At 39.1% G+C, this 25,546-nt stretch overlaps 1 protein-coding gene and 1 long non-coding RNA gene across 3 annotated transcripts in view; both read right to left on the bottom strand.

Moving 5' to 3' along the window:
* The window catches only part of UBR1 (ubiquitin protein ligase E3 component n-recognin 1), a 61,325-nt gene extending 38,447 nt beyond the window's left edge, over positions 1–22,878 (bottom strand). Inside the window, exons 1-11 of one of the 2 annotated variants that reach the window (XM_005479987.4) lie at positions 22,498–22,878; positions 10,372–10,628; positions 8,248–8,326; positions 6,821–6,931; positions 5,343–5,473; positions 4,194–4,335; positions 3,609–3,671; positions 3,194–3,317; positions 1,365–1,472; positions 825–913; positions 23–121 (exon numbers count right to left, since the gene is read on the bottom strand). In XM_005479987.4, the coding sequence (XP_005480044.2) occupies positions 23–121; positions 825–913; positions 1,365–1,472; positions 3,194–3,317; positions 3,609–3,671; positions 4,194–4,335; positions 5,343–5,473; positions 6,821–6,931; positions 8,248–8,326; positions 10,372–10,628; positions 22,498–22,863 (1,569 nt within the window). In that variant the 5' untranslated portion in view covers positions 22,864–22,878. The remainder of the gene's footprint in view (positions 1–22; positions 122–824; positions 914–1,364; positions 1,473–3,193; positions 3,318–3,608; positions 3,672–4,193; positions 4,336–5,342; positions 5,474–6,820; positions 6,932–8,247; positions 8,327–10,371; positions 10,629–22,497) is intronic. The other variant, XM_014268081.3, reaches the window with a different exon arrangement.
* Positions 22,879–24,458: 1,580 nt separating this feature from the next.
* LOC113459388 (uncharacterized) lies at positions 24,459–25,433 on the bottom strand. The gene is made up of 2 exons (XR_003380562.2): positions 25,206–25,433; positions 24,459–24,674 (listed from the first exon to the last, which is right to left on the bottom strand). It is a non-coding gene; the product is annotated as an uncharacterized LOC113459388 (long non-coding RNA).
* Between the last annotated feature and the right edge of the window lie 113 nt (positions 25,434–25,546).

The raw sequence follows: 25,546 nt of genomic DNA, 5'->3' as shown, positions 1-25,546 counted from the left end.
AGCAGAGCTAAGCTGTACATACCAGAGTAGGTACAGTGAACATCTGAACTGAGAGCGCTGTCACAGAGAGAACTCTGTCATGATCATCACTGATGTATTCCTTTTGCAATGCCTTGTAATACTAGAAAAAGAGAGTATTGAGGACATTAAACAACTGCTAGCAAAAATGTTTACTTTTTTATTCACAAGAATTACATCTCAGTGTGTCTCTCCCACCTAACAGAATCACATCCAAGAAAAACAGCACAATATCCTCAATGCACCAAAGCAAGTCAGTATGGCCCCCACTGCCTTAATACTGAAGATAAGCACAAATGTAACTGATTTGTCAGATTGCAAACAGAATTATTTCTTGCAATGAACTGCATGGATAGCTGTTCAACAACCGTCTGTAAAAGACATGTGCAATGGGTAATGCAAGTCTTTGTTTGCTTTGTTTCAGTCCAGAGAAAATCAAAAACTATCAATCATCTTTATCAGAATTAAAAAGTATCACCCTAAAACAAAACATACTTTGTTTTATATTTTGTATATTTCTTAATTATTGTATCGAATTTTCAAAAAGAAAGGCCAATTTCAGTTGCAGTTCATCTGGCATTTCAAAATATACACAGAATAATAACAATATGGCAATCAAACAAGCATATCCTAAGGAACAAACCAGTGACATGGGAATTAATTAACTGCACTCCAATAAAGGCTGAGACAGTTATTGAGGTTCTGCTCCTTTAAAATTCCCTATTTATACTGAAACAATTTTTCAGTTTGGGGGGAAATTTCATAAAGTTAGTACAAATTCATAGTGTAAAAATCAAACCATTTACCTTCACAAATTCAACAGCAAAAAGTTTTTTGTATTCCATTTCCATGAAAAAACTACTGAAGATAAGTTCATGAAGAACCTTCCTCGCCCCTGCGAAGAGCCAATACAATGCACATCACATTGTTGTACTAAGATGCAGATTTTGTGGAAAAACAGGAACCAATTACTAAACTATGATTAAAAAAATCATTGAAAGTCTTGAAATGGTTATGAAGCATACGAACAAAGTTATTAATTACTTTTGGGTTTTGACATTTATTGGTATATATTTAAAACATCAAGTAATCAAGTCACTCAGGGTCAGGTTGCATTTTGTAAAAAGATTTTTCAAGATACATAAAGCAGGACAAATTGAGGTGGCAAATATATATCCCAAATATAAGTTAGCTCAGCTGTAAAAACTGAAGCTGTATAAAAACTGTAATAAAAAAAAAAAAGAACTGTAATTCTACATGCATAGCACTCACATTTATCTATATGTTACACATGTGAAAAATTAATTTGACAAATCTTTAGTTTTTAGGATCATGGATCAACAAACCTTTATGAAGCCTTGCATCCCATAGCATCAACTTGCTTATAAAGCAGGGCTTTTCAGATCCAGCTTCTTCCTTGAGACATATTTGACAAAAGATCTGGCGAAAGTCACCTGTAGGGATGAAACTACTCATTTGTACAAGAATGTTTCAATAATTAAATTATACGACACAAGAAACTTACAATTACATAATTCTATTACTTAAAAGAAAAAAAGAAGGCACTTAAGTAAGAATTACTTTTAACATTTTTTCTCAATGAATATACTTCCATATAAGCTTTGCCTCACTAATTTTTTCCTATTATTCTTGCCTACCTAATTTAATAAATCCCGTGACGCAGAAGAGTATTTTAAAATGAAAATAACTGAGACAGCTTTGCAAAGCAGATCCACAAGAAGCCTTTACTATGTCAGCATAGAAATGCTCAGGACTAGGCAAGTTTCTGCTGGTCACTGCCTCAGGCCTTGAAAGTCAGTCTTTTGTAGAATTTCAGAAATTCTTTAGTATTTTCTTGCACCTATCAGTAGATAAGTACTTGAAGCAGTTTTGGAGATCAACATATCGCAGTCAACCTCTGGTTTTTAATGTTCCAAAATGAGGCCTTGTGTTACTAATTTGAAAAGGAAAAGTGAAGAGTCATGAATCAAATTCCTGACAACTTGGAAATAAACATTATTAAATGTTTCTTGATCCATGTTCCACCACTTGAAACAAAACCACGAGAAGAACAAGAACCACCTGACCATGCAAAGGTTCCAGCTGAGTATGGAACATCAGGCTCATAAAGCCTCTGTGTATATAATCCAGAAGGACAGGAATGTTTGACTTCAATCTTTGAACTTAGAGACTCTTCTAAAACATAAAAGTATCTGTTAACTGACCTCAGTAAAAATCAAACTTTTACTAGAAACTTTGAAATAATCCACACTCAAAAAATTTGCACCAACTGGAAGAACTGTCTGAAGAACTCAGAACAGCAAGAAAATACTGTTGGCAAAATAAATACAAACTTGAAAAGAACAGAACACTAAAACTTGTAAAACACTGTAAAGAATTACCAAAAAAGTACAGTTCTGATCTGTGTATTTCAAGCAAGCATTCAAAAAATCTTAGAAGACATTCACTTCATTGAAGCTTACAAAGGGGCTAAAGCAGACCACCAGATTAACCTATCAAGGAGGAGGGTAAGAAGTTATTAGAGTTTAATCTATTCATATTTGTATTGTGTGGAGAAATTTTATAATGGCTTTAGTGTGGCAAGACACAGGTATGGAAAAAAATAGTAATAAATCAAAAGTACATTGATTCAGGAATCTTTAAAACTATAAGCATCATCAAACACCCGCACAATGTTTGAAAGCTTCAAATAGACTTTCCAGTACTGGAAAAAAAATTAATTAAGATTTTAATTTTTTTTTTTATTGACACTTTCTAATGAATCACAGCTATCAAATCTGAAGCAGAAATTGATGTAAGCAGAGGATGCATGTTTCCACTGACAGAGATGCTCTGTGGGTTTCCACCAGCCTGAGGAGGGAAGCTTTTAAGTAAAGGAGTCACACACTGAGTGCATGTGATGCTAAAAGTGAAAATAATAAAATTTTGAGATAGTGTTCCATCAGGGAAACAAACACATTTATTTCAACAAGAAGAAAAGTACTGCTATTCATAACCTTGCTATCGGATATCATCACCCAGGCTACTGCACTAATAATTTTCTAATTAGAAACAACATCAAAGTATTTTAATTAAGGGAATATCATATATAACACTGCTTAATTTATTCAAATACTGGTATGGCATTATTTTAACAAAAGCCAGCAATGCTTACTTGAATAGCTCATGAGTTTGTTCAGCCATGAACCAAGGCGCAAGGCAAACTTCTGGTGTGCCATAACATCAGCATGCAGAACCTCCACGTGAAGAGGCCGCTGGGAAACATTTTCAGAATGCCTCTAGGAGTCAGGTAAATATTAGTGCATATAAAATAACATTAATTAATTATTTATTTTCACTCCCCACTACCTCTCCCAAGCAAAACAAAGAAAACAGTTTGATGATGTATTTCTGAAGATATCTATCTCAAATGTGGTACTGTAAATTCAATTCCAAAAAGTTCACAGGCAAATTATAAAACCATGGATGTACTAAGCTAAAGACTGTATGGCAGAAAAAAAGTGCTCAGTGTCAATACTAATTAGGCTGGTATGGGGTGGTTTTTTGTGAAAATTACTTTAGGAAGTTACCTTAATTTCTTCTTTTGCTTCCTGACAAGAGGCATAATGTCCTGCCTTAACAGCTCTACGACCCTGTTTAAGAAAATACTGAGCATGAGACCAATACAAAACAAACCTAAAGCATCACAAGTCTGATCCTTGCTATGTTTTTAATACATAATAGGAAAAACAGGGCCCAACACCACTCACAGTGCTATTAAACACCAAGAAGCAAATAAAAATTAACATCATTGTCTGTACGAAAAACACTAAAATCAACAACATAACGACCAAGTAAACTCTGGGTATCTTAAGGAAAATTCATGTACACATTAAAAAGATGAAAGAGATTTCTGCACAATACTTTGAACACAAACCATATCAACTTTCCTCCTGGCACAAAGTACATGAAATAGCAGAATATAACCAGAGATCCGTGCTTCATAAAAAACTTCTCCACACCTGGGGAACAAGTGCTGACTAAGAGTTGCTCAGCCATGTGCCTTTCTTTCCTCAAGCTCCAGCAACCAGAAACAAAGATTCTGTAACCAAGTGACTATAGTAGTAACTCTTAATGACTAGAAGGTGACTCTCTGATATCCCAAATGCACTAACCTCTTTATCTATAGCAGTTGTGTGCAACTGGGCTTCACCAAGTTCACAGCCAAGTGCCCTTTGCAGGCTGTAGATGACATGATCATAAGAATGGTGCTCATCATTGAAAAGGACACAGTAGTAGCTGTCTACCTTCTCTCTGCTGGGAAAAAGGTAACATATCATACAAATGAAAGTAAAAATTGTAAATAGTGTCCTTTCAAATGCAGCTTGATAGCTTGAGATGAATGCCAAATACAATTTAAAAAGTTATTCAAATAAATCAAGCATATTCTTCATGCTAATGACATCCCCCACCATCTGTGCCAGAAAAAGCCATAGAAATTATGTATCAAGTACAAAAGAGAAGTTTTGAAGTTCTTTGATATTCTATTATAATTTCCTTTCTCTGCTGTTTTATGAACCCATCTGTTTTTTAATGTGATACATTAAAAGCCTTTTTCCATTTTCACAGAATCACAAAATGGTTGAGTTGGAGAGGCCCTTTAAAATTCATCTAGTCCAGCCCCCCTGCAATGAGCAGGGACATTTTCAACTAGATCAGGTTGCTCAGAGTCCTATCCAACATGACCTTGAATGTTTCCAGGGATGGTGCATCCACCAACCCTCTGGGCAACCAGTTCCAGTGTTTCATCGCCCTCACTGCAAAAAATTTCTTCCTGTATTTATCCTAAATCTACCCTCCTTGAGTTTCAAACCATTAGCCATTGTCCCACTGCAACAGACCTTGCTAATAGGTTTGTCCACATCTTTCTCTCAAGCACCGTGGAAAGTATCCTTGCAAATCTGCCAGCTCAGTTCTGCTCCCCTGCCCCTTAGCAGCCCATCAGTGTCTCCCAAGACAGCCAATGGCCCCTGGTGGGTCTCTCCACTCCCAACATTTCCTCCCCTGCACAAAGAGCTGCCATTTCACTGTAGATCAGGCTGCCTCAGGAGCAATTCCCTTCAGTGACTGAGGGAGGACAGTCACACACTACTTTTCCCATCAAGTATTAAAAGCTTTTCTCTCCATAACTCTGGGTCATATATACCACAGTGCTGTTTACAGGGATTTCAGCACTAATGTCTGCATGAGTATGAGACTATTTCAGGCAACATTATAATTCAAGTTGCTAATGAATTGAAAAGAAAGTTGGAAATACTCTCTACCTAATGGTGAGCTCCACAGGCAGTTCCTTCTCTTCCTCCCAGATAAGCATATCTACAATGTATTTTATCACAGAGGGAAACACTCTTCTAGAATGCTCCATAATTTCTTCATTCAACTGACATTCAGAATTCTGTAAAACATAAGATAACATTAATATGGAAAAAAAAATCTAAAAAAAAATTAAATGGAGGTTGATATAGTACCTTATTAATATTGTAGGAAATTATACTATAATATATACATATATACTGTAAATTATATATACATATGTGTACTACAATCAGGAAATAATCCTTTTCACAATTTTCAAGCAAATTAACCTCACCTAATTTCTTCTTTACAAAGTTGTTTCATTGCAAGGGCTCTCAGTAGTGCTCCAACAGTTTCATATACCTGTCTTTATGCATCCATGTTTTATCCAGGCCTAGAATATGAAAGGCCTCATCAAATGTCTTAGTTTCTTTTCTAAAAATACTTCTTTAATTTTTTTTAATTTTTATAATTTAGGTTGTTTTTTTTTTGATTGCAATCAAAAAAGCTGTTAAAAGCTTTCTGCATTCCCATAGATATTAAAAGTTTACAGTGCAGACCAAGCAACAAGCTCCCCTGGTAAACAAATCACTCCTTATTGCAGCTTCAACCATTTTTATCTCTGAAATCCATTAACTTTCTTCAAAAAGAAGGACAAAAAAAGTGAAGGAAAACTTTGTCTCATTTTTCTGTAAGGCCAGTGCTTTTTATTCCTTTTCCATTCAACTTTTGGACTGGAACATCAATAACAGTATGTCTGCTACAAAACCATCAGGGATTTGGGGTCTGCTTACAATGACAAATGCTGAGGTTTTTTTCATCCAAAATTATCTCAGAATGAAGGACTCTGAAAAAAAACCCCAAATTTTACCTGAAGCAGCTGATTTTTCTACATTGTCTTTAAGAATTCCTTGTAAGATGGCATATTTTTGTTAATATGTTCTTTTACCAGGTACAATAACCATGAGACATCCTAGCATAAAAGGTTCGTTTCAAGGCACAGAACATTCTTTTTAGTCATAGTGACAGATCACACACCAGAAGTAACTGACAAATTCAATTGCTCAGTAATGCAGTAATATAGACAACAGAAAAAAATAAAATCAAACTTCTAAACATTTGCTAACTGCTGGTAAACCAATTATTTGTAAATAAGAACTAATATACTTTGCAAGGAAAAGAACAAGAGACTGCAATTTCAATTCCAAATGAAAGACTCAAGAACACAAGACAGGGAGATGAAACTGCCTGCAAACAAAAAGTAAAAAGTTCACAGGATGTCTAATATACATGTTTGAACCCAAACACCTTGACCAAGGAAATCCTGATTCAACTTGACTGAACTTGTTACATGAGTTATACAAGACACATACAGAAATAAGCACTTTTTAAAATAAGAAAGTAACATTTACAAAATTTTTTATTTCACTTTAAGCAATGTTCTTACTTCTTTTGGAGAACTTGATGCTCCAGGCTCATGTTTACTACACAGTGGTCCAGCCTTCCATGCCTCTGTATCCCCACAGTCACAAAATCCACCTCCAGTGGAGCTATGCATCTGGAAAACCCATGTATTTCAGTCATGAAATATGGTCATAAAAAGCAAGAGGAAAATAGCATTGTGAATTATTTAAATCAACCACAAATATAAATATCTACTTAAAAACAGAAGAGTTTTGCCATAACTTTTTTTAGATAAAAGGAAACTTTTTATCTGTTAAAAGTTTATCTTCTGCCCCTCGCAAAGGAGAAGGGGCGTAAAAGATAAACCTTTTGAGCAGAAAATAAAGAAATAAATAAATTGCTGCTACAGAAAGCTATGCAAGTCCAAAATAAATTTAACTTGAAATTAAGTGAAAAAGCCTATGACTGATGAGTGTTCTTATTTATAAATGGCAAAATATTTCTGAGTTTATTCACAAAATAATAGCAAAGCTATGCCTTCTTTAAAATTACTTCACCAAGTTAGAAAATAATATAAAAAAACAATGTGCACATTAAACAGACAGTTAGTAGTAGTTCTAACCAAAGAAAAAGTTGACACAATCAGCATCTAAATACATTTTTATAACTTTAACTTTGCATTGCACTTTCAGAAGAGTACAACTTCTGAGCCTCCATTTTGGCAAAAAGTTCAGACAAAACTCAGGCAAAACCAATTACCCTTAGCTTCCTCCAAATCCCCAATCTTGTAATAACTCTAAAAAAACTCCAACCCAATAAAAAGACATTCAAAAATCTGTTATTTACCTGAAACATTTTAAAATAAGCTGATCTAATTATACATGCTTTGAGCAGGAGGCTGGACTAGGTGACCTCCCCTGCCAACATAAATTATTCTATGAATCTATAAAGGGCACATTCTCTATTCTTTAGATGAAAAAAGGATAGAGAATCTATTCTACAAACCTGCTCCCATCTAACTACCTACTTCCATAGCTGATGTTCTGCCTGAAGAATTTACTGAAAAACACAAAAATGGCAACAGCTCCTCAGCCCAGCTGTGGCTCCAAAGCGCTCTGTAATCATTACTGACTGTTTCCCTGGGTTTTCACCTTACTTATATCCCAATAAAACTGACCAGGACTTGGGACACAATGGCCATTTTCAGTCACAGCTCTTTGCTCTGACCTACACTTCCATGAAATTGCTAAAGAGAATTATGCTGTATGCATTAATAAACACTCCTTTGTTTCTTCAATTAGCAAGATGCTGTTCTTAGAAGCTTTACATAGCTAAAAACACAAGAGAGAGAGATTAATTCATAAATTCCAGAATTTATTTTTTCAATAGTAAAATTACTAATGGTTTATACACAGTTCACTATAGCCTCTAAAGCTACAAGTACCACTTCTTAAACGAAGATTTTCCTACCTTGTACCGGTGGTTCTTGTGAATGCTATTCTGGAAGCAGTCAATACAGAGCACACAAGTTGGATCAACTGCACAGTCTCTGCAACAGAAATGGTAAGTGGAAAACTTTCTAAAACAAACACCTGAAATTCTCATGCACAAAAGAGTATGTTGCTCAAAAAAAAAAAAAAAAAAAAAAAAAAATTGAGATTAACAACAGATTCAAATTGTTAAGTTTGAACCATGTGCTGAAATCTCTTGCATCAAATTCAGTCAAAAACTTGCTCAATTTCAACTTTCAAAACTTGCTTAGCAAAACTTTTTCTGGTTTGGCTAAGAATAAGCAGCTAGGAAAACCAGTGAGGACTCTGAATTAACCTTTATTATTGTTTCCAACATCAGTCAGTAGTCAGTTTGCTCATTAAACTTTTGCTATACCTCTACAAGATTATGTTTCTAACTTTTAAAACAGAAGTTAAAGTCTGAAAAGAATTCCTTCCTAAATAAGCTACGAATGCATACTTTGAAATGTAACTTGTAAAGTTTCACTCATGCATTTCAATAACCTGAAAACAGGGAATTACACTCATGGGCAATCTAATTCCATTTTATCCTCTGTTTCACATACATCGTTTTATACATTGCCTTTTTCCTTAAAACATGGACGTTTTTTTCTTTAAATGCATCTTTATTCTATGCAAAATGTGGATGACAGGTGCTAAATTACAAAATATCAAATTTTTTACTCTAAACCATTGTTCAACATTTAGTTCAAGCCTCATTTACAACTAAAATATCAAGGTAATTCTGATTAGAGAAATAGCTTCCTTCCAAACCTTCAGATTATAATAATCGTTACAATAATTTAATACTTCTGTAACATTAATTACCATAACTCTACTGAAAGATTAATCAAAGTAAATAGAAGTGCCTGCTAGATCTGAAATTCAAGACATTCCGATTTTGAAACTGCAGAGTTTCTGATTTTTAGTATTTTAGAAGCCTAAAGCAAACAGATACCTAGCTTCAGTTGCAGTAGTACAATACAGTACCTTGTAGAAATACTACCACAGTTTTGCAAGACTGCAACTCAATAAAATAAGAAAGAGACCAACTTAGACATTTAGCTTTATCTTTTTGCCTGCCACCATACATGAACTCTGGAGAGGTAGGAAGAGAATTATTCTTGTTCTAACAGCACTAAACTGCCTGGTCCTGCTTTTTCCTTCATGCAGCTGTCCCACTCACTATACACTTTCTAGTACACACAGCAGGACTTTTTCAAAGACCATTCTCCTTTCATGCACAACACTAGCTGATTCCTAGAAAAGGCTGAAGAGTATGTGATTGATTAAAACTTTACAGGGAAATTCATAAACAAAGTACATAGAGAGCTTTCATTTTGAGACTTCCTAAATTCTAAGGAATGGATTTTTTTACTGATCGTGCTTTTCATACTTAATAATATTCTCTTACTATTTTTAATTAAATCTTCTAAGCTTTTAAAATAAACTGAAAATTAGAATAAATTATGGCAATAACATCATATTAATGCTCATCAATTGCCAGAACTGTTGCAATCTTTACATTCACCACAAAAACTGCTAGCTTTTTAATAATAATATATTTTATTCATGATAGTCATTAATGTATTAGCATTAACAGGAATTAATAAAATTAATTTTATCAAATCAATGAGCTGCCACCTTTAATATACTGCAGGATGATAAAAATGGTGAAAAATTATCATTGCTCACACAGCTATTCCCAAAGCAAAGGGCTGATGATGCTCAGAAATGCTGGATTCTTTTCCAGACTTGGAAAGGTTGAGTGAGTACTGTATCCCTCAATTCAGGCACAGACTCCATATTCATACATTATCATCCAACACTTTTAACAAACAGCTTTCAGTACTTTTAGTAACTTTTCCATTTCCCTCCCCATTTCTCCGCCAAAGCCTCTTTTCATACACAATTTTCCTCACTCTAAAGTGGCTTGAAGTGGGAAACAAATGCCAACATTAGTTAAGAAAAGAAGTCCCATGACACAAGCAAAGTCTAGTTAGCAGCACAATTGATTTTATTAAAGCACTTTGCTGCATTGCCTCAGATGGGAACACTGATGACAACACACCCTCATCCTCACCTGCAGGAGTACGTGGTCTCCCCTCCTTTGAACACCTTTCCACACAGCTGGGAGGTTCCACTCTGCTGTAGTTTCTCCAGGAACACATCTGGGTCCTCCCCAAACAAATAACATTCCAGGGGGTATAATATTGCTGCCTGGACCATTTCTTCTTGTTTCTCCACCAAGGGGTCCATTTCAGCTGAGTAAATATTTGGCACATGTTTTGCCAAGCACTGTAAAAATGTAGCTTGGAAGTCGAATCTTTCATCACACCACTGCAACAAAAAGTACACCCATGGATAAACAAACAAATAAGGAAATACAAAGAAAATAGGATTACACACTTCTATTGTGAATTCAAAATTCTTTCCTACATCAGAAGTCAGTTCTTTGAGCAATAAAATCCAAGAAACCATGGATTTCCTGTGATTTCTCTGCTATTTTTCACCACCTCTGTTCCTTTGAAGTCTTCTACTAAAAACACTCTAAAGCAAGAGCTGGCAAGTGCAATGTTACAGTGTTAGAGAAAACCATGCACTAAATAATTTTCAACTACACTCTTCCCCCACAAGCCAACCAACAACAAAGCTTGATGTCTGTTCAGCTGCTGACAAATGGAAAGCTGGGAAAAGTTTGGGATTCACTCCTTTGCCTGCTGATAGTCACAAAATGTCTTCTGAGAGCCTTGTTGGACTGATCATCAGAGGTCAATAGCTGCTGAGGAAGAAAGAGCCCAAATGATCATGGAAGCTTAGTGTCATTGAGAAACCAGGCTAAAATGCAAATTTTTTTTGTAAGACAATTAATGAAAGTACTTGTATTTTGACTTGAGGTTCTTAGTCCATAACTTCATTTCTATCTTCTTTACTTCTCCAAACAGTTCTCTCCAATTGTCCTATTTCTGTCTTTCAATTCGGAATTGTATTTTTTTCATATTATTCCCATGATTTAGAAATAACTTTTGGTTCTTCCTATTGCAAATCAGTCAAGGCTCTAAAAGAGAACATCCTTTCAAACACAACCTTGGTTAAAATCCACATATCATAGAATATTGTAAGTTGGAACAGACTCACAAGGATCTTTATGTCCAAAACAGGACAGCCCCAAGAACCACAGTGTGTGCCTAGGAGCTTCTGGAACTCTGGCAAGATTGGAGCCACAACCACTTCTCCAGGAAGCTTGTTCCAGTCCCAAGCCACCCTTCAGTGGAAAAACCTTTTCATAATATCCAACCCAAATCTCTCCTGATGCAATCTCATGCTGTTCCCTCAGGTCCTGTCACTCGTCACCAGAGGGAAGAGATGAGTGCCTGCCCCTGCTCCCTCTCAGTCTCCTCCAGGCTGAACGGACCAAGTGACCCCAGCTGCTCTTCAAACAGCCTCCCCCTCTAGGCCCTCTGCCATCCTTGCTGCCCTCCAGTAGGTTTGCATCGTTCTTATATTGTGGGGCCCAAAACTGCACAAAAGATTGAAGATGAGCGCAAGAAAAAAAAATACATATGTAAATTCATAAAGCTCTAAAGGGTATTTTTTCCAGGCCAGCAAGAAGGGAGCGAGCAAAGCAACCACCAAAAGGTTCAGACTGAAAGAAGGGTCAAAGAAGTAGATGACATAACTTTTTATGTGAAAAGCAAAAAATCCTCAATCCTTTATTTATTTATTTGACAATTAATCCTCCTCAGCATCACCCTTAGGTAGCCCATTACCTCATTTATCAGGGTGAAAATGCACGGCAGAAGTTGATGAAAAAGATAAGCCATGGATAATGTGATCAAGCAGAACAGCAGATTTGCCCACAATCATATTAGAATATTCTTATTTTGTAAGTGCAGCAGCTTGATCAGTCTAAGCAGATTCCTTGAACCACAAAGCATTCAAACCTATCCCTTATTATCTGAAAATGAAGACCCATCCATTAATTGAAAGGAGCCAGTTATTTTAATTCCAATGCTAACAAATAAATCTGGTTTGTTCCAGAATTTCACCTGAGCAGTAAGCACCACAGAAATTATTGGTCATAAAAGCTGTAGCATACACACATACATAATACATATGCAATTTGTATACATATACATACATGCACTCAAATATATAGATATGCATTTATTTTCACGTATTCAGATCTGAGGAACAAAAAGAAAATTAAACAAATTAAATGTGTGCCTTTTTATTTTAATTAAGTTATTCAAATTTTTCAACCGCCTAGCAACATTTTTATTAAATAAAAGCGATGCTTACCCAGGGCATAAAGACACTAAATTGCAAATAAGAACTAGAAATTAAATCCAAATTTATCAGATACTTGCATATTAACACTGAAAAAACAAAACAAAAAAATCACACACAGCTGATGGCTCTGAGAAAGATATTCAATGGTAAGAGGTAGCTGAAAACTGAATTACCTGATCATGTGTTTATTTTTTATGCATCTGATTTAAATGAGTGGAAGTGAATTATTATCATAATTAAATTTCATAATTTAGTGTTTCTGCTTAAACATGTTTCCTCCTGTAACTACTTTTTGTTTTATCTTACCTATACTGCATCATGCCTTCTTCAAATCCCCCTCCCAATTTGGTCACTGTACTTTTTAAATGCAGGAGGGTGGGATGTGGGCCCTGTAGCACACTCTGTACTACACAGAGAGCACAAGAGAATCCCAGTGTGTCCCCTTCTAGCTCAATGACCCAGGTTCCCAGGAGATGCTGCAAGTTCAGCTTCTGTGCTGTCGGTCCAGAGCATGTCACAGCTTCAAGAAACACAAGGCTAAGCTTCCCTGAAAATCTGCCAGAAGTATAAAATGGGTTCTCACACAGTCAAACTCACAAGCATTTCAAGCATTCTTGTGCAAAGCTTTTAATTCTATTTAAATGTTGTTCCAAGAAGAGAGGACAGGAAGTAGGAAAGAAGAGGGAAGAAGGGAAGCAAGAGAACTTTCTCAAGCAGGCTGTCTGTCTTCTGGTAAGAACACTAAAATATATGCTCAGCCTGTACATCACCCAGGAAATATCCATTATACTCACAAGAGAAACAAGAACATTATTTTTCTTATTTCTAAAAACTGCACCAGGCTAAACTTCAGACCTATCCCATGAGAAATAATTTATTCCTTTCTTCAAAATCTTTTTACTGTATTATGTTCAAAAGTATAAAATTACATACAAAACTTTTAACAATACAAAATCCGCCAAATAAAACACCCCCTAGATTAAACTTGATCCTTCAGCTTGACTCTCTTTGTCCCCTTGTGCCCACATATTGAAACTCAACAGTTTCAGAAGTCCCACTTTCCCTCTGCTCACTCACTCCCTTACCTGAGCTCATACCTGCCAAGTGCTCAATTGCTATTAAATTAAAAAACACATATGAATTGATAGGTTTTTTGTTTTTATTGACAGGATGAGCTGGAAGTCGAGAAAAGCCAAATGGATGCACAAGACAGCCGCAAGCCGAGATGGGGCTCACACTGCAGCTTTCTGCCCAGCCCGGGACAGGCAGCCCCGAGAGGCTGTGGAAATGCCATCCTTTGACATATTCAAAAGCCAGCTGGGCACAGTCCCAGGAAACCTGTTCTAGGTGACCCTGCTGGAGCAAGGAGTTTGAACAGAATGACCTGCAGAGGTGCCTCAATCACAGTGTGATTCAAATGCTACGTAAGGAAAAGTATTGTTTCTTCGTCAATCTCTATTAATGTTCTAATTTCTGCTACTAGTAAGCTCTAGAGAAAAGTTATTTTCCAGATTTGATCCCACTCAAGAGTAAATTTGAAATACAGTACTGAAAGAGACAGAAGCCATGAAATAATACAATTAAGGAAGAAACATTAGCAGGTAATCAAAATAAAACTATCAGTCAGCTCTCCACAGCCCCCAGCACTCAGACCCTACTCACAGGGGCCCATATGCTCTAAGCTAACAGAGGAAAGCCTAGAGGAAGCTGGCTGAATACACTCTACTCCAACTGACACTAGCCCACTGGAAAATATTTTTGGACTGTAAACTTAAAATTATTGATTTTAGGAAAAAGAACCACTTTCACATTTGGAGCACACTAGAGCTTCATCTAAAATCTGAATTCTGAAATTGCTCAGTTTTCAAATATTTGTATTAGTGACCTTAGCAGAGTTCTTTCAATGAACTCTGAATGAACCATGTTTCTTGGTCATTTTCTCACTTTTAATTAAAGTTTGCTGAAGAAACAGCCATGTAACCACATGGCCCATGTGGACATACACATGGCCCTGAAACAGTGATCACAAACAGTGACCAGAATGAGCTAAGAGTTCTCATTGCAGCAGCACACCACAACCTTTCCTGCAGAGGGAAAGTAACATCCACATTACGTCGGTGGGCATTCACGGGTATTGGAAACAGCAGGCAAAGGTGACACTCAAGAACCTGACACTAGTGAAGGGTGTATATCAAAGATACACATTGTCTCCTAGCCCTGCTTTTCTGCTTTATATCTCTAACCTGCTCCAGACCCGTCTCTTTTCCTACTTCAATCACACATTCCTGTCACATTCACCTTTTTTAAGGTTAGGATAATTCTCAAACTGCATGAAAGAAGAAGAAGGGAGGCAGGAGGAGTTGCAAAGCTGTGTTTCTCAAGTGCTAGCTGTCAGGACCCAGGACATCCCTCTGGCTATCCTGAGCAGCCAACACCCCTGCCAGGGGTCTCAGAGGCCCTAGCACAGAGCCCAAAATGCCTGTGGTTTTGATTATGACCTGTGGAGCAAATTACCAACCTTCTATGAAGATCAGCAAGCCACAACAGTTTAAGCAGAATATTAGTGAAGTTATCACAGGGTAGAAAAGTAAATTTAAGGGTTTTTGGTATGGGGGTTCAGGAGGCAAGATGGAGGGAACTGCGTGTGTCCAGCCTTTCTCCTTCTTCTTGGTCTCCATCTTCTGCTGTGATGGTGGCACTCAGAGACTGGTTTAGAGTAGAAGCTCACTCTCTAACATAGCTGATGGGTATTGGAAAGTAATTGTAAACATTGCATTTGTAGTTTGTAGTATAAAGACATAACACCACCCTGTGGGCAGGCAGAGTGCCTCAGACTGTCTTGGTGAGCTGACCTCGGCAGAGCAGGAGAAAATTTTTATAGATAAGATAAAATAAACAACCTTGAGACTGAGAAATGAAGAGCCCTGACTCCTTCTTTAAGCACCAGGCTGGGAAAAGAGACTTTCAAATTTTTCTTGGGGTCACTCTGACAAGCTAATGATCCCAACAGTTTTGTCAGAAGAGCAGACACACAAACCATTTTGTCTATCACATTTGATTTGTGCATTATAACAAAAGCAGTAATTTGTCATCTTTATTGACACTTCAGAAAAATACTGTGACACAAGCACTGCTTCACAATACCACTTGAGAGCAAACCATTAGGAAACAATTTCTTGTCTTACATGGGAATCATATTCTCCTCGGTGGGATCAAACTAATATTTTTTCCCATGTGTAACCACATAGAGCTTTTCCCAAATGTCAGTTTCAACCAAACATGCATATTTATCCTACATGTAAAAGAACTGTCTGTAGTTTTTTCCAAACCCTTTAAATAGGCCTCATGCCAAAAGGTCAGAGGTAGAGAAATTCTAATTGCCTACAAATGCTGCTATAAAATACGCAAAATATCTGTCATGGATATAGCAAATATAGCCATATCCAATTTTGTCTTTCACAAACACATTCCATTTAAGAATACTACCAATAATAACAGGAACGAGAAAGAAAGAAGCGTGTAAGAAAAAAAGGGAGGGAAAGTTAACAACACTCTCAATTCACTTTTCACCTGCTGACCAAGCATCAAATGAGATTTCTGGCCCCTATGACAAAATTTCCTTATCATTGCTGAGGTTTATTATGTCCACTAATTCAGGAGCTGTTGCTTCCACGACAATTTTTGATCTACCTTCTAAGCACAGTTCTCTTGGAACTCTGAAGTCTTTTCCAAATAACAGCTTGCACGAGGCAATATTACAAAAAGCAGCTGTACTTTAACTGCATTGATTGACAAGCTGATCTTTTAGTGCAAAAGTGATTGCCTAAATTTCAAGACTATATTTAGATCTATAAATTAATCAGTGAAAAGGAATATTAATATTTATGAACATAAAACAAGAAATTATGAAGGAACAGACACTACCAATAGCATGAACTAAAACCCATACCTGGTCCAGCATTCCAGTTAAAAGGAATAATAAAATCCTTTGTTATGTATAGCAAAAATCTGTCAGGCACAAGATGACAATACCAGCTGCCTGTCATAGCAGCCAGAAAAAGCAGGCTTTTTTAAAGTAAATATTTCAAATGCTGAGGGCATACTGATTTCAAGCAGTGCCATGCAACATAAATACCAAATGCAAAAGGCAGCTTTACTTTAAGGCACAGAACACTTGTACAACTTAAATACCGATTAGCAGAACAGCATCTCAGAAAACTTTTATTCTGATATTACCTAACTGAGGAAACATATGACATTTTAAAAGGATAAATATGCACAAGTTCTTTGATAAGTAGGCAGAATACTTAAAATTTCTTTGAAAAGAAAAGTTCAAAGGATTCTTGAACTAACATTTTCATATAAGAGTTCTGCTTTCAACATTTTGGCTCCATTTTTCCTTCTTATTATTTTGGTTTAAAATTGCCAGTTTTCTAATGCACTGAAAATAAGATCCAACTAGAGTAGAGAACACCTAGGCATTATTTTTAGTAAAAACGACATGAAGACAAGGCAATCCGTTTCAGCCTCAAACATATATACTCCAAAAAGAAGAGGCTTCAAAAATAAACACTAGAAATTTACATATTTCTTCTTCCTTGCCTTAAATCAAGGTTTTGGGGTTTTTTTTTTAGGAGTATAAATTCTATCTCTGGAAGGGCACAATTCAGGGAGTTAAAACGGAAACTTAATTTGTTTTGTCACAGGAATTATGTTGTTTCACATTCTCCAACAAAGCACAGCCAATGTTTTAGTAGAGAATCTAAATTGTAAAAATTACTCTTTAGAACTCAAATACAAAATATCTGTTTTCTGATGCATCTGTCATCTCACTTTTGTATCCAGTCTGCTCTACATGTCAGTAATTACATTAAAAGAAGGAACTTAGGTTTCTAAAGTTTTTTTCCCTTGACACAACACGGGTAACGGGTAACGTTCAAGACTGTCTAACGTTGTCCTAACAAAACATCAACTTCGACCTGAAGACATAAAAGAACTTTTTGATCTTTTCAGTCATTTAACATTGGCCCCTGAGCCAAAGCAGGCTGCCAATTCACGCCTAAAGATGCTTTAACGATGCAGGTGTTTGCCCTCTTGGAATGAGACTCAAAACCAGCACAGACTACCAAGGCTTTGTCTAGAGCACAACCTACCTCGATTCCAGCAGCCACCAGCGCTGAGCTGAGCCAGAGCAAATGGGTGACCACCAGAGAAGGACAAGCAACCACCAGCACCATCTGCTACTGTTTCAGCTGCTGGACAGCTAAAAGTAAGGTCTTCTTCAGAGTAAACAACACACAGACCTAAGCTGCTCAACTTCTTGAAAACTGCAGGTCACTTTTAAATCACAGCACCTTCAAAACCCAAGAGCACAGCTGCAGCTCATGGGAGGAAGCACCTGAAAGCAATCTGCTGCCCAAGGAGACAACTGGAGTCAAATCATGGCTTGTAGCTCTCTCCACCGTGCTGGAGGTACCTCTATTGTACCTCCCTACCAAATGGATACTCCAGCCTAAATGTGCTGCAAAATTAGCAGGATACTACTACTAAGTAGTTTCAACAGGAAAAATAGCCTGGAAACCTGGAACTAATTTTTAAGTCTTTGGGACATGCAATCGAATCACCTTTTTATGTTCCAAGTTTTTCTGTGAAACCTGCATTTGATAGATAGCAACATACAATTAACACCAGAGGAAGCAGAAATTTAGTACCATACCGTAAGCCAAAACAATATGCAAAATATTTTGGGGGACAAGTTATTCTCCCCATAAAAATAACAAAATCATCTTTGCAGAGTTACTTATTTTGTGAGACTTTGAAATTGAATTTGAAGTTCTGACTACGTATTTGACATAATTTTGTTTCTAGAGAAACAAAAGAAATACTTTTATTCTTTCTTTGATCCTTAACATCCATCCTGTGGTCTCCTACATTTGAAGGAACATAACATCCATGAAATGTTTCAGCAAGCACCAGGCTGCACTTCAAAACACACAACTACAGTGAATATTTACAAAGAAGTAATTCATTGATGGAAGGATTGGGGGGTGCAGGGGGTAGAAAACAACACCACTGCTTTTTTTTAATTCTCTGTGTATTCACACTTATTTTCCATTTATCATCAATTTTAAGGTCCACTGTACACGCTAATTCTGCACTGAAAGAATGTGCAGAAATATCCAGGTGATTCTATCCATATTTAGCACTCACTCAGCATCCCTCAAACCCTTTCCCTTATACAAGAACCTGTTTATTCCTAACTTCTCTGCTGCTGTGACATCTAGGAGACACTGCAACAGTTACATGCTATCAGGAATACCCACTGCTTTCTCCTGAAGCCACATACCTCCCACAACTGCAATACTGTAATGGGACTAGAGCAACCATATGTTGTGCACTTTATGTGGACTCAAGCAAAGATAACAGATACCACCCTTACAATCAGTTCACCCCTGCACTAACAAAAGTCACAAACATTACCAAGTGTAAGTAGACAGGAAAGAAAAAAACCACAGCACTACCAGATGCTGTAACAATGTGAAAGAACTTCAGTAAACATACAGGGATGCAAAGAGGACCTGGGCCATGCTCCAGTTACCTGCTGCAACTTTCACAGCTCCATTCCTTGGACACTGACACAAGTGCACAGTAGACACTGTTCTGCCAATACGCTGCACGGGTCTAAATACAGCAGCTTTGACCAAGTGCATTTCAGGGCTTAGATAAAGGATATGATGGCTTACCTAAAACAAAGTTTTAAACAAATATGGCTTAGCAAAGTAAAATTATATGGACATGTCATCTGGTCTAAGCAGGTCAATTCAGTTGAGAAGACACTGCAACTCCAAATAAGAGGCCTGACTCAGATTTCACTAATTTCAAGAAACAACCTGCACATGAATATGAATATGAATATGAATATCCCCTCCATATTACTGCTTGATTAGGACACATCCAGGGTAGCAGGAGTCCTCATATACATTTTCACAACTATGTAACAGCACTGAATGACACAAGAAATCTGAAATACATTAAAATGCACAAGTGCCTATATTGTGATTTACATTATGAAACTGAAATTTGGAATTTTCCTGTCTTTAAAGGAAATATCCTAATAGTTAAAGCTTTTCTCTTCTTGTGCACCACTTACATCTCACCTTTTGTTAGGAGTTCTGACTGATGGCAAAAGAAAGAACCTTTAAAAAAAAACCCTTTTCTTTGCAAATATTACTGAGAAGGTACACACACATGAACATTTGAAGATTCAGTGTAAATTTAAAATCCTTCAAATAGCTTAATATCAAGGCCCTGCTCCAGGTAGCAGACACAAAAGCAGGCAGGAGTCAAACCAGAATTTGTTTAGAATACAAATGGACAACCAACCAAGGGCAAGATCCAGCCTGCAAAGCAGGCTTTTGTCAAGCCACCAGCAATGCCTGCTAGCCAACTACTGGACAAGCCAAGTCCAGCCCATCAGCCATCTAAACTGTGGATGCTGTTGGGAAAGGAAAGAAAGTGAACACGAGTTTGGTAGACAAGGGTAACTACTTAATTAGCATTAAATTCAGCCCACTTTCCTCCAGGGCAGCTCAGAAAGCAATACAGCCACTACGGGGAAGCAGATGCCCAGACAGGACCTGAATTCCAACCAATGCAGTGAAACACCAAGTTAAGTATTTTCACCCACAGTCACCCAACCTGAAGTGCTGGAGGTAAATGCAGAGAAGACACCACTGACTTGGGCTGGGTGCAGAAGAGTTTACTACCCAAGCCATCACCATCCATTCCAGAATCAGGCTGGCTCCTGCAGAATCATTCAGGTAATCCTGCATCATGCACCCAGCATTCTGGGAAGGCTTGCAGCCACATGTGGAGCTGCACTGCAGCCAACAGCACCCAAAGCCAGAGATGAACAGAGGAGCCAGAGTCTGTCTGACTGCTCAGACATTCAGACAGATTTGACAAGTTCAGTTTGACAAGCCAAAACTCACTCTATTTAACCAGTTCTTTCCACTCCACACCACTGTCCAATTCTAGCACCACAGTGACTTTCAGAACAGTTCTGCACAGGGAAAGCACAAGTCAGGCAGGATATATTAGTTCTAGCTACTTAGCACCATCTTTAGAACAGCAATAAATTGGGGATACTGCTTCCAGATTACAGCAGTCTCCAGCATCACTACAGCCAGGTTTGCCATCTGACATCACAAATGCTCTCAGGCACAACCTATGTACCATCTCAGGCTCTTCTTCTCCCTTTTTACAACGTACCCTCAGCCCCTGCTCCCTGTCAAAATCCCTGCATTTTGCTTGGATGTATGGCAGGCAACACGGTCTGGATGGCCAGCTAACTTCATTGGAATGATAATTCCGGTTCAGACACTTTCAATTGGCTGAAATCACATAAAAAGTAAGACAACTTAGTGCACCAGCATCACCTTTGAGCAGCTAAGGATCTCTTCAACAACTCTCTCCTCATTTTTCCAAATACCACTATTACCAGCTGTATGGATTGCTTGGGCTAACTCAGCCTCTGATGTCCCCAATTAATGAAGGTTGATTGCACTGCTTTGCTGCTGATTGCCTCTACTACCCTCAGTACCACTGACTTTAGGCACAGCTCACAAGCTTAAAAACTTGCTTGTCTTGGGCTGCAATTTTTGACACTATGCAGTCAAATCACATTTTTCCTAGTTTAAAATCAAGTTGTTCCTGATTAAAAAAAAAAAATCCACACATAGGCCTGTTTCAGTTACAGAAATATCCAGCACTTAAGAATGAAGTCTGTGACTAAAGGGCGATTTCTAATGATTTGCAGATACTTAAAATGCTGAGAAGGGTACAGGGAATAATGATTGTTGGCTTAGTGCTGCCACATGTAAGACAAGTTCCATGAGCTTTCTACTTTCATTAGTGGTGTGTAGCATCATGTAAAAAGTAGCTATTCTACAGGCTTGCCAGCACCCAACTTTTAAACACCAGCAGTCAACAGTTTCCAAACTATACTGTGTGTGCAGACTGTTACAGAAAATAAACCATAAAATGTAAAGTGCCTCATACACATCCATCTGCCTTCCTTTCTTAAGTTCTCAGCCTCTGGGTTTTAAACTCCTCCTGATTAAGTGTTTCAAAAATAGTAATCACTACACAAGTTTGTGGAGGAAACCACAGAAGGCACTTATGTGCTACCACTAGACAGGGTCAACAGCAAAATGTGTTCAATAACAAAGTACGATATCCATATACAATTATTCTGCAGAACGCGAATAGAAACAATATTTCTGTTCAACAAACAACTGCTTCCTATGTTCTTTCTAAATTATACTATTTGTTGCTCCACACAATAATTTGTTATTCAGCTTTTTTTGTTCCACAGTGGAGTCACCTTTAATTAAGAAAGGTAAAGGACTATGGTTAAAATGCGCATATACACTACAAGGTTTAAAGGACAGCCTCTGAAGCTTTCCAAAGTTTGATCTCATTCAATTCCGCCATTAAGAGCAACTGAAGACCCGGGACAGGGGCTGAGAGGTGCAGCGGGGAACTGAGCCAGACCGCGTCCCCCTGACAGTGACAGCTGGCTCCCCGCTCCCAGGGCAGACGCGGCGAGCCCCGGAGCCGCAGCCAGCGCAGGCCGCCGGGAGCGGGTGCGCAGCCGCGCCCGCCGCCGGCACGGGGGCACCGGGCCGCCCGCTCCGGCCCCAACGCCCAGGCCGCGCCCCGGCTGGAGCCGCCCCCTCCCGCTGGCTCCGGCGGTGCGGAGCGGCGCGTCCCGGCCCTCCGTGGCGCAACTCGGCAGCCGCGGAGAAAGAAGCCCTGGTCGGCCGAGCGGCGGGGCGGCAGCGCGGGGAGGGCACGGGCCGCTCCCGAGGGCGGGCAAAGGGAACCGCGCCGCGGCGCCGGTCTGCAGCCTCACCATAGCTCGCTCCGGGGCCTGCGCGGGGGCCCGGCCGCCCGCCGCTCTCGCCACGGGACTTCTGTCGGCTCCGTCCGCCATTTTGAGAGCGAGGGACGCGGCCGGCGGCGCCGTCACGGCCCGGAAGGAGCCGGCGCCGTCACCGGGCGCTGCGCCCGCAGCCCAGGGCCCGCCCCGCGCGCAGCCGCCGCCGCGCGGGGCTCGGTAGCGCCTCCTGCGGGAGGCCCAGCAGGGCCTGGTCGGGGCCTCTGGGAACGGCCGGCACGCGAAGCTCGTGTGGGGGCTGTGCGCTGAGCTGCGCGGTGAGGCTCCTGGGCAGGCACTTGAACTGTGCCGTGTGCTGCGTGTGCACTTCGCGCCCTGCATCACGGAGTCACAGAGTCACAGAATCGATTAGGTTGGAAAAGACCTCTGAGATCATCGAGTCCAAGCTACGACCGAACACCACCGCATCAGCCCGTGTCACTGGGTGTCACGTCCACTTTTTCCTTAACCATTTCCAGGGACACTGACTCCACCTCCCTGGACAGACCATTCCAATGTTTAATCACTGTTTCGGTGAAGAAATTCTTTGTAATGTCTAACCTAAACCTCCCGTGGTACAGGGGACTATGTCCCCTCATTTTATTCCTAGCAAGATAATAGCACAAGTGGCATCTACACAGGTGCAAAGTCACACCACTTCCATGTGGCTCCCATATGGGCTAAGCAAAGGGAAGATTTTATTAACTTGGTGTAGGAGGCAACGGTAGCTTTAGGCAAATGCCTAAAGACCAAAAAATCTCCAAGATCAAAATTTTTCCTCCGCACCTCCTTCCAACAGCATATCATAACTGTTCTGGGCGCTTAGCAGATTTGGCAGATTAGGGCATTTAGGATCTTGATTGATAGGTGACAAACACGGTCTATGCATTGCTGGAAGTTTTCCAGATTGTTGCAGTCCAGTTCCACAATTCCCTGTGTTTGCACCTTCCTAAGGCCAAAGAAATAGACAAATAGCCATAGCATTGGATCTTGAGGTCCATATCGAATGCCCGATATCTTGGGTATTGGGAAGACTGCCTCCTCCCACTGTAGTCTTCCTGTTTCAAGCCTCCAAGCAGTTTTTCGACTTTCTTTAGTTATCAGTATGGATGGGATAAAGTTTACAGGTAACCGTTTTCAGGTATATTCAATAATTTTTTGCACTGCACACAGCCACAGGTACTCTCAAAGTTCTTCTCTTATATCTTCAGAACATCTGAATGTAGTTCCTCTGCCATAGCTACTAGTCATCTTCATATTAAGAAGTCCTGCAAACTTTTTTATATTACTGAAATCTGTCACTTAAAATCACCATCACTGAGACAGGTTTAAGTATGAGGTGTAAAAAATACAAAGTGAATTTTGCCATGAGATAATTAACAATTTCATCTTGTTCTGTACTGTCTGTATTGCTGATCTGTACTCAATTCTTTTCAGCAGCATGGCTGCCTGCTAACCAGAAGTGTTGTTTGCACAACAACCAAGTTTGGACTGTAATTACTGGAGTCCTCCTCCTGTTTTGGCATCAACACTAGCAATTGTATAAGGTAGTCGAGCAAGAGAAGCAAGGAAGAATTCCAGGACAGCTACAAACCCAGTCAGGCAGCAGGAGGGCTCCCTGCAGCCCCCCGTGCTGCAAGGCAAGCAGCTTGCCTGGCCACCTCTTTTAGCTAACTGTCAGTGTGGGTTTGCTTTACTGTGGGACTTTTAGAAGTTATGCTAATGTAAATCAACTGCTTAAATTGAACAAGACTTACTGTTAGATGTATTTTTAAAAATTATTTTAAAAAAGTTGGAAACTACATGCACTGAGAGCAAAGAAAGTGTCAGCAAATGTCTTAAAAAAACAAATTGGCACCATTGCTGAGGCAGAAATGGGACAAAACAACAAGATCTCCATGGATACTACAGTAATAGAGGAAAGAAGAACAAAGCAGGAATTCAGATCAATTTTAATACAGATAAAATGCTTAACAGCCTTGCTAGAGCTAAAATAAAATGGTGGAGCTAAAATAAATGGAAGACAGTGAGCAAGCCCCAGTTCTCAAGATTACTCTTGAAGATTACCAGGGTTGCTGATTGATGTTTATTTACAAATATTTCTTCAGGGTGTTTTTTTGGAGGGAAGAGTACACAAGCAAGATGAAAGGCAGCTGAAAAAAACAAAAGCAAACATACATGAAGTCCTGCAAAAGAGTAACTAAATTATGAAGAACATCTAAAAAGACGTGTCTTATATTAATGCAGTCTAATTGATCTGAAAAATGTTTTTCTTGATCAATCAAAACTAATAATTATCAATGCTAAAAATTAAATCTTTGTCCTATGACAAATTATGTGAGAAAATATAATTACAACTAAACAACATTGAATTAGAAACTTCTACTACCTGAAGTTTGAGAATATTATGTTAAATAACAAAGAGCGATGTAAAGTGACAGAAGCTTTTTCACCTAAACTCATACTTAAGATGGGAAGAAAAAATCTCAACAGTAAATGGGCAGCAGTTAGTAAACTGAGTTGATAGCAAAGAATAGCAATTATGAAACTGGGCACTTGCTATAGAAAGGTTTAAAATTGTGGTACATATATATAAAAAAAAATTCAAAATACCATAAAAAGACTTCTGTCAGAAGCAAAATAGGTCAACTGCCTAGATTTCCGAGCAAGCAAAATAATAATACCGTAAGGAGAAAAAGCGAAAGTTTTCATGCTGTATTTGTAAGGAAGCAGGATGAGACGCGGATTTCTTCGTACGCCTGGGTTTCGTTCTGCTTTAACCTAGGCATTTCCAGGCACCCTGCTGCCGGAGGGAAAAGCGGGAGCGCTCAGGGCCCAGGCAGCGGGGGGAGAGCCGGGATCCCCGCCGGACACAACCTCCAGCACAAGGGGAGCGCCCACCCCCTGGCGTCGTTGGCATCGGTCCTCCGAGTCGAGCGCGGCCGAGCGCGGCCCGGCCCGGCCGCCGGGGAGGTGGACGCGGAAGTGCCGGGGCTGGCGGCGCGGGGCTCGCCCGGGGCGGGCG

This window comes from Zonotrichia albicollis, chromosome 6 (assembly GCF_047830755.1).
Source record: "Zonotrichia albicollis isolate bZonAlb1 chromosome 6, bZonAlb1.hap1, whole genome shotgun sequence".
NCBI classification, from domain to species: domain Eukaryota; kingdom Metazoa; phylum Chordata; class Aves; order Passeriformes; family Passerellidae; genus Zonotrichia; species Zonotrichia albicollis.
This window is presented reverse-complemented; position numbering and strand designations above follow the sequence as displayed.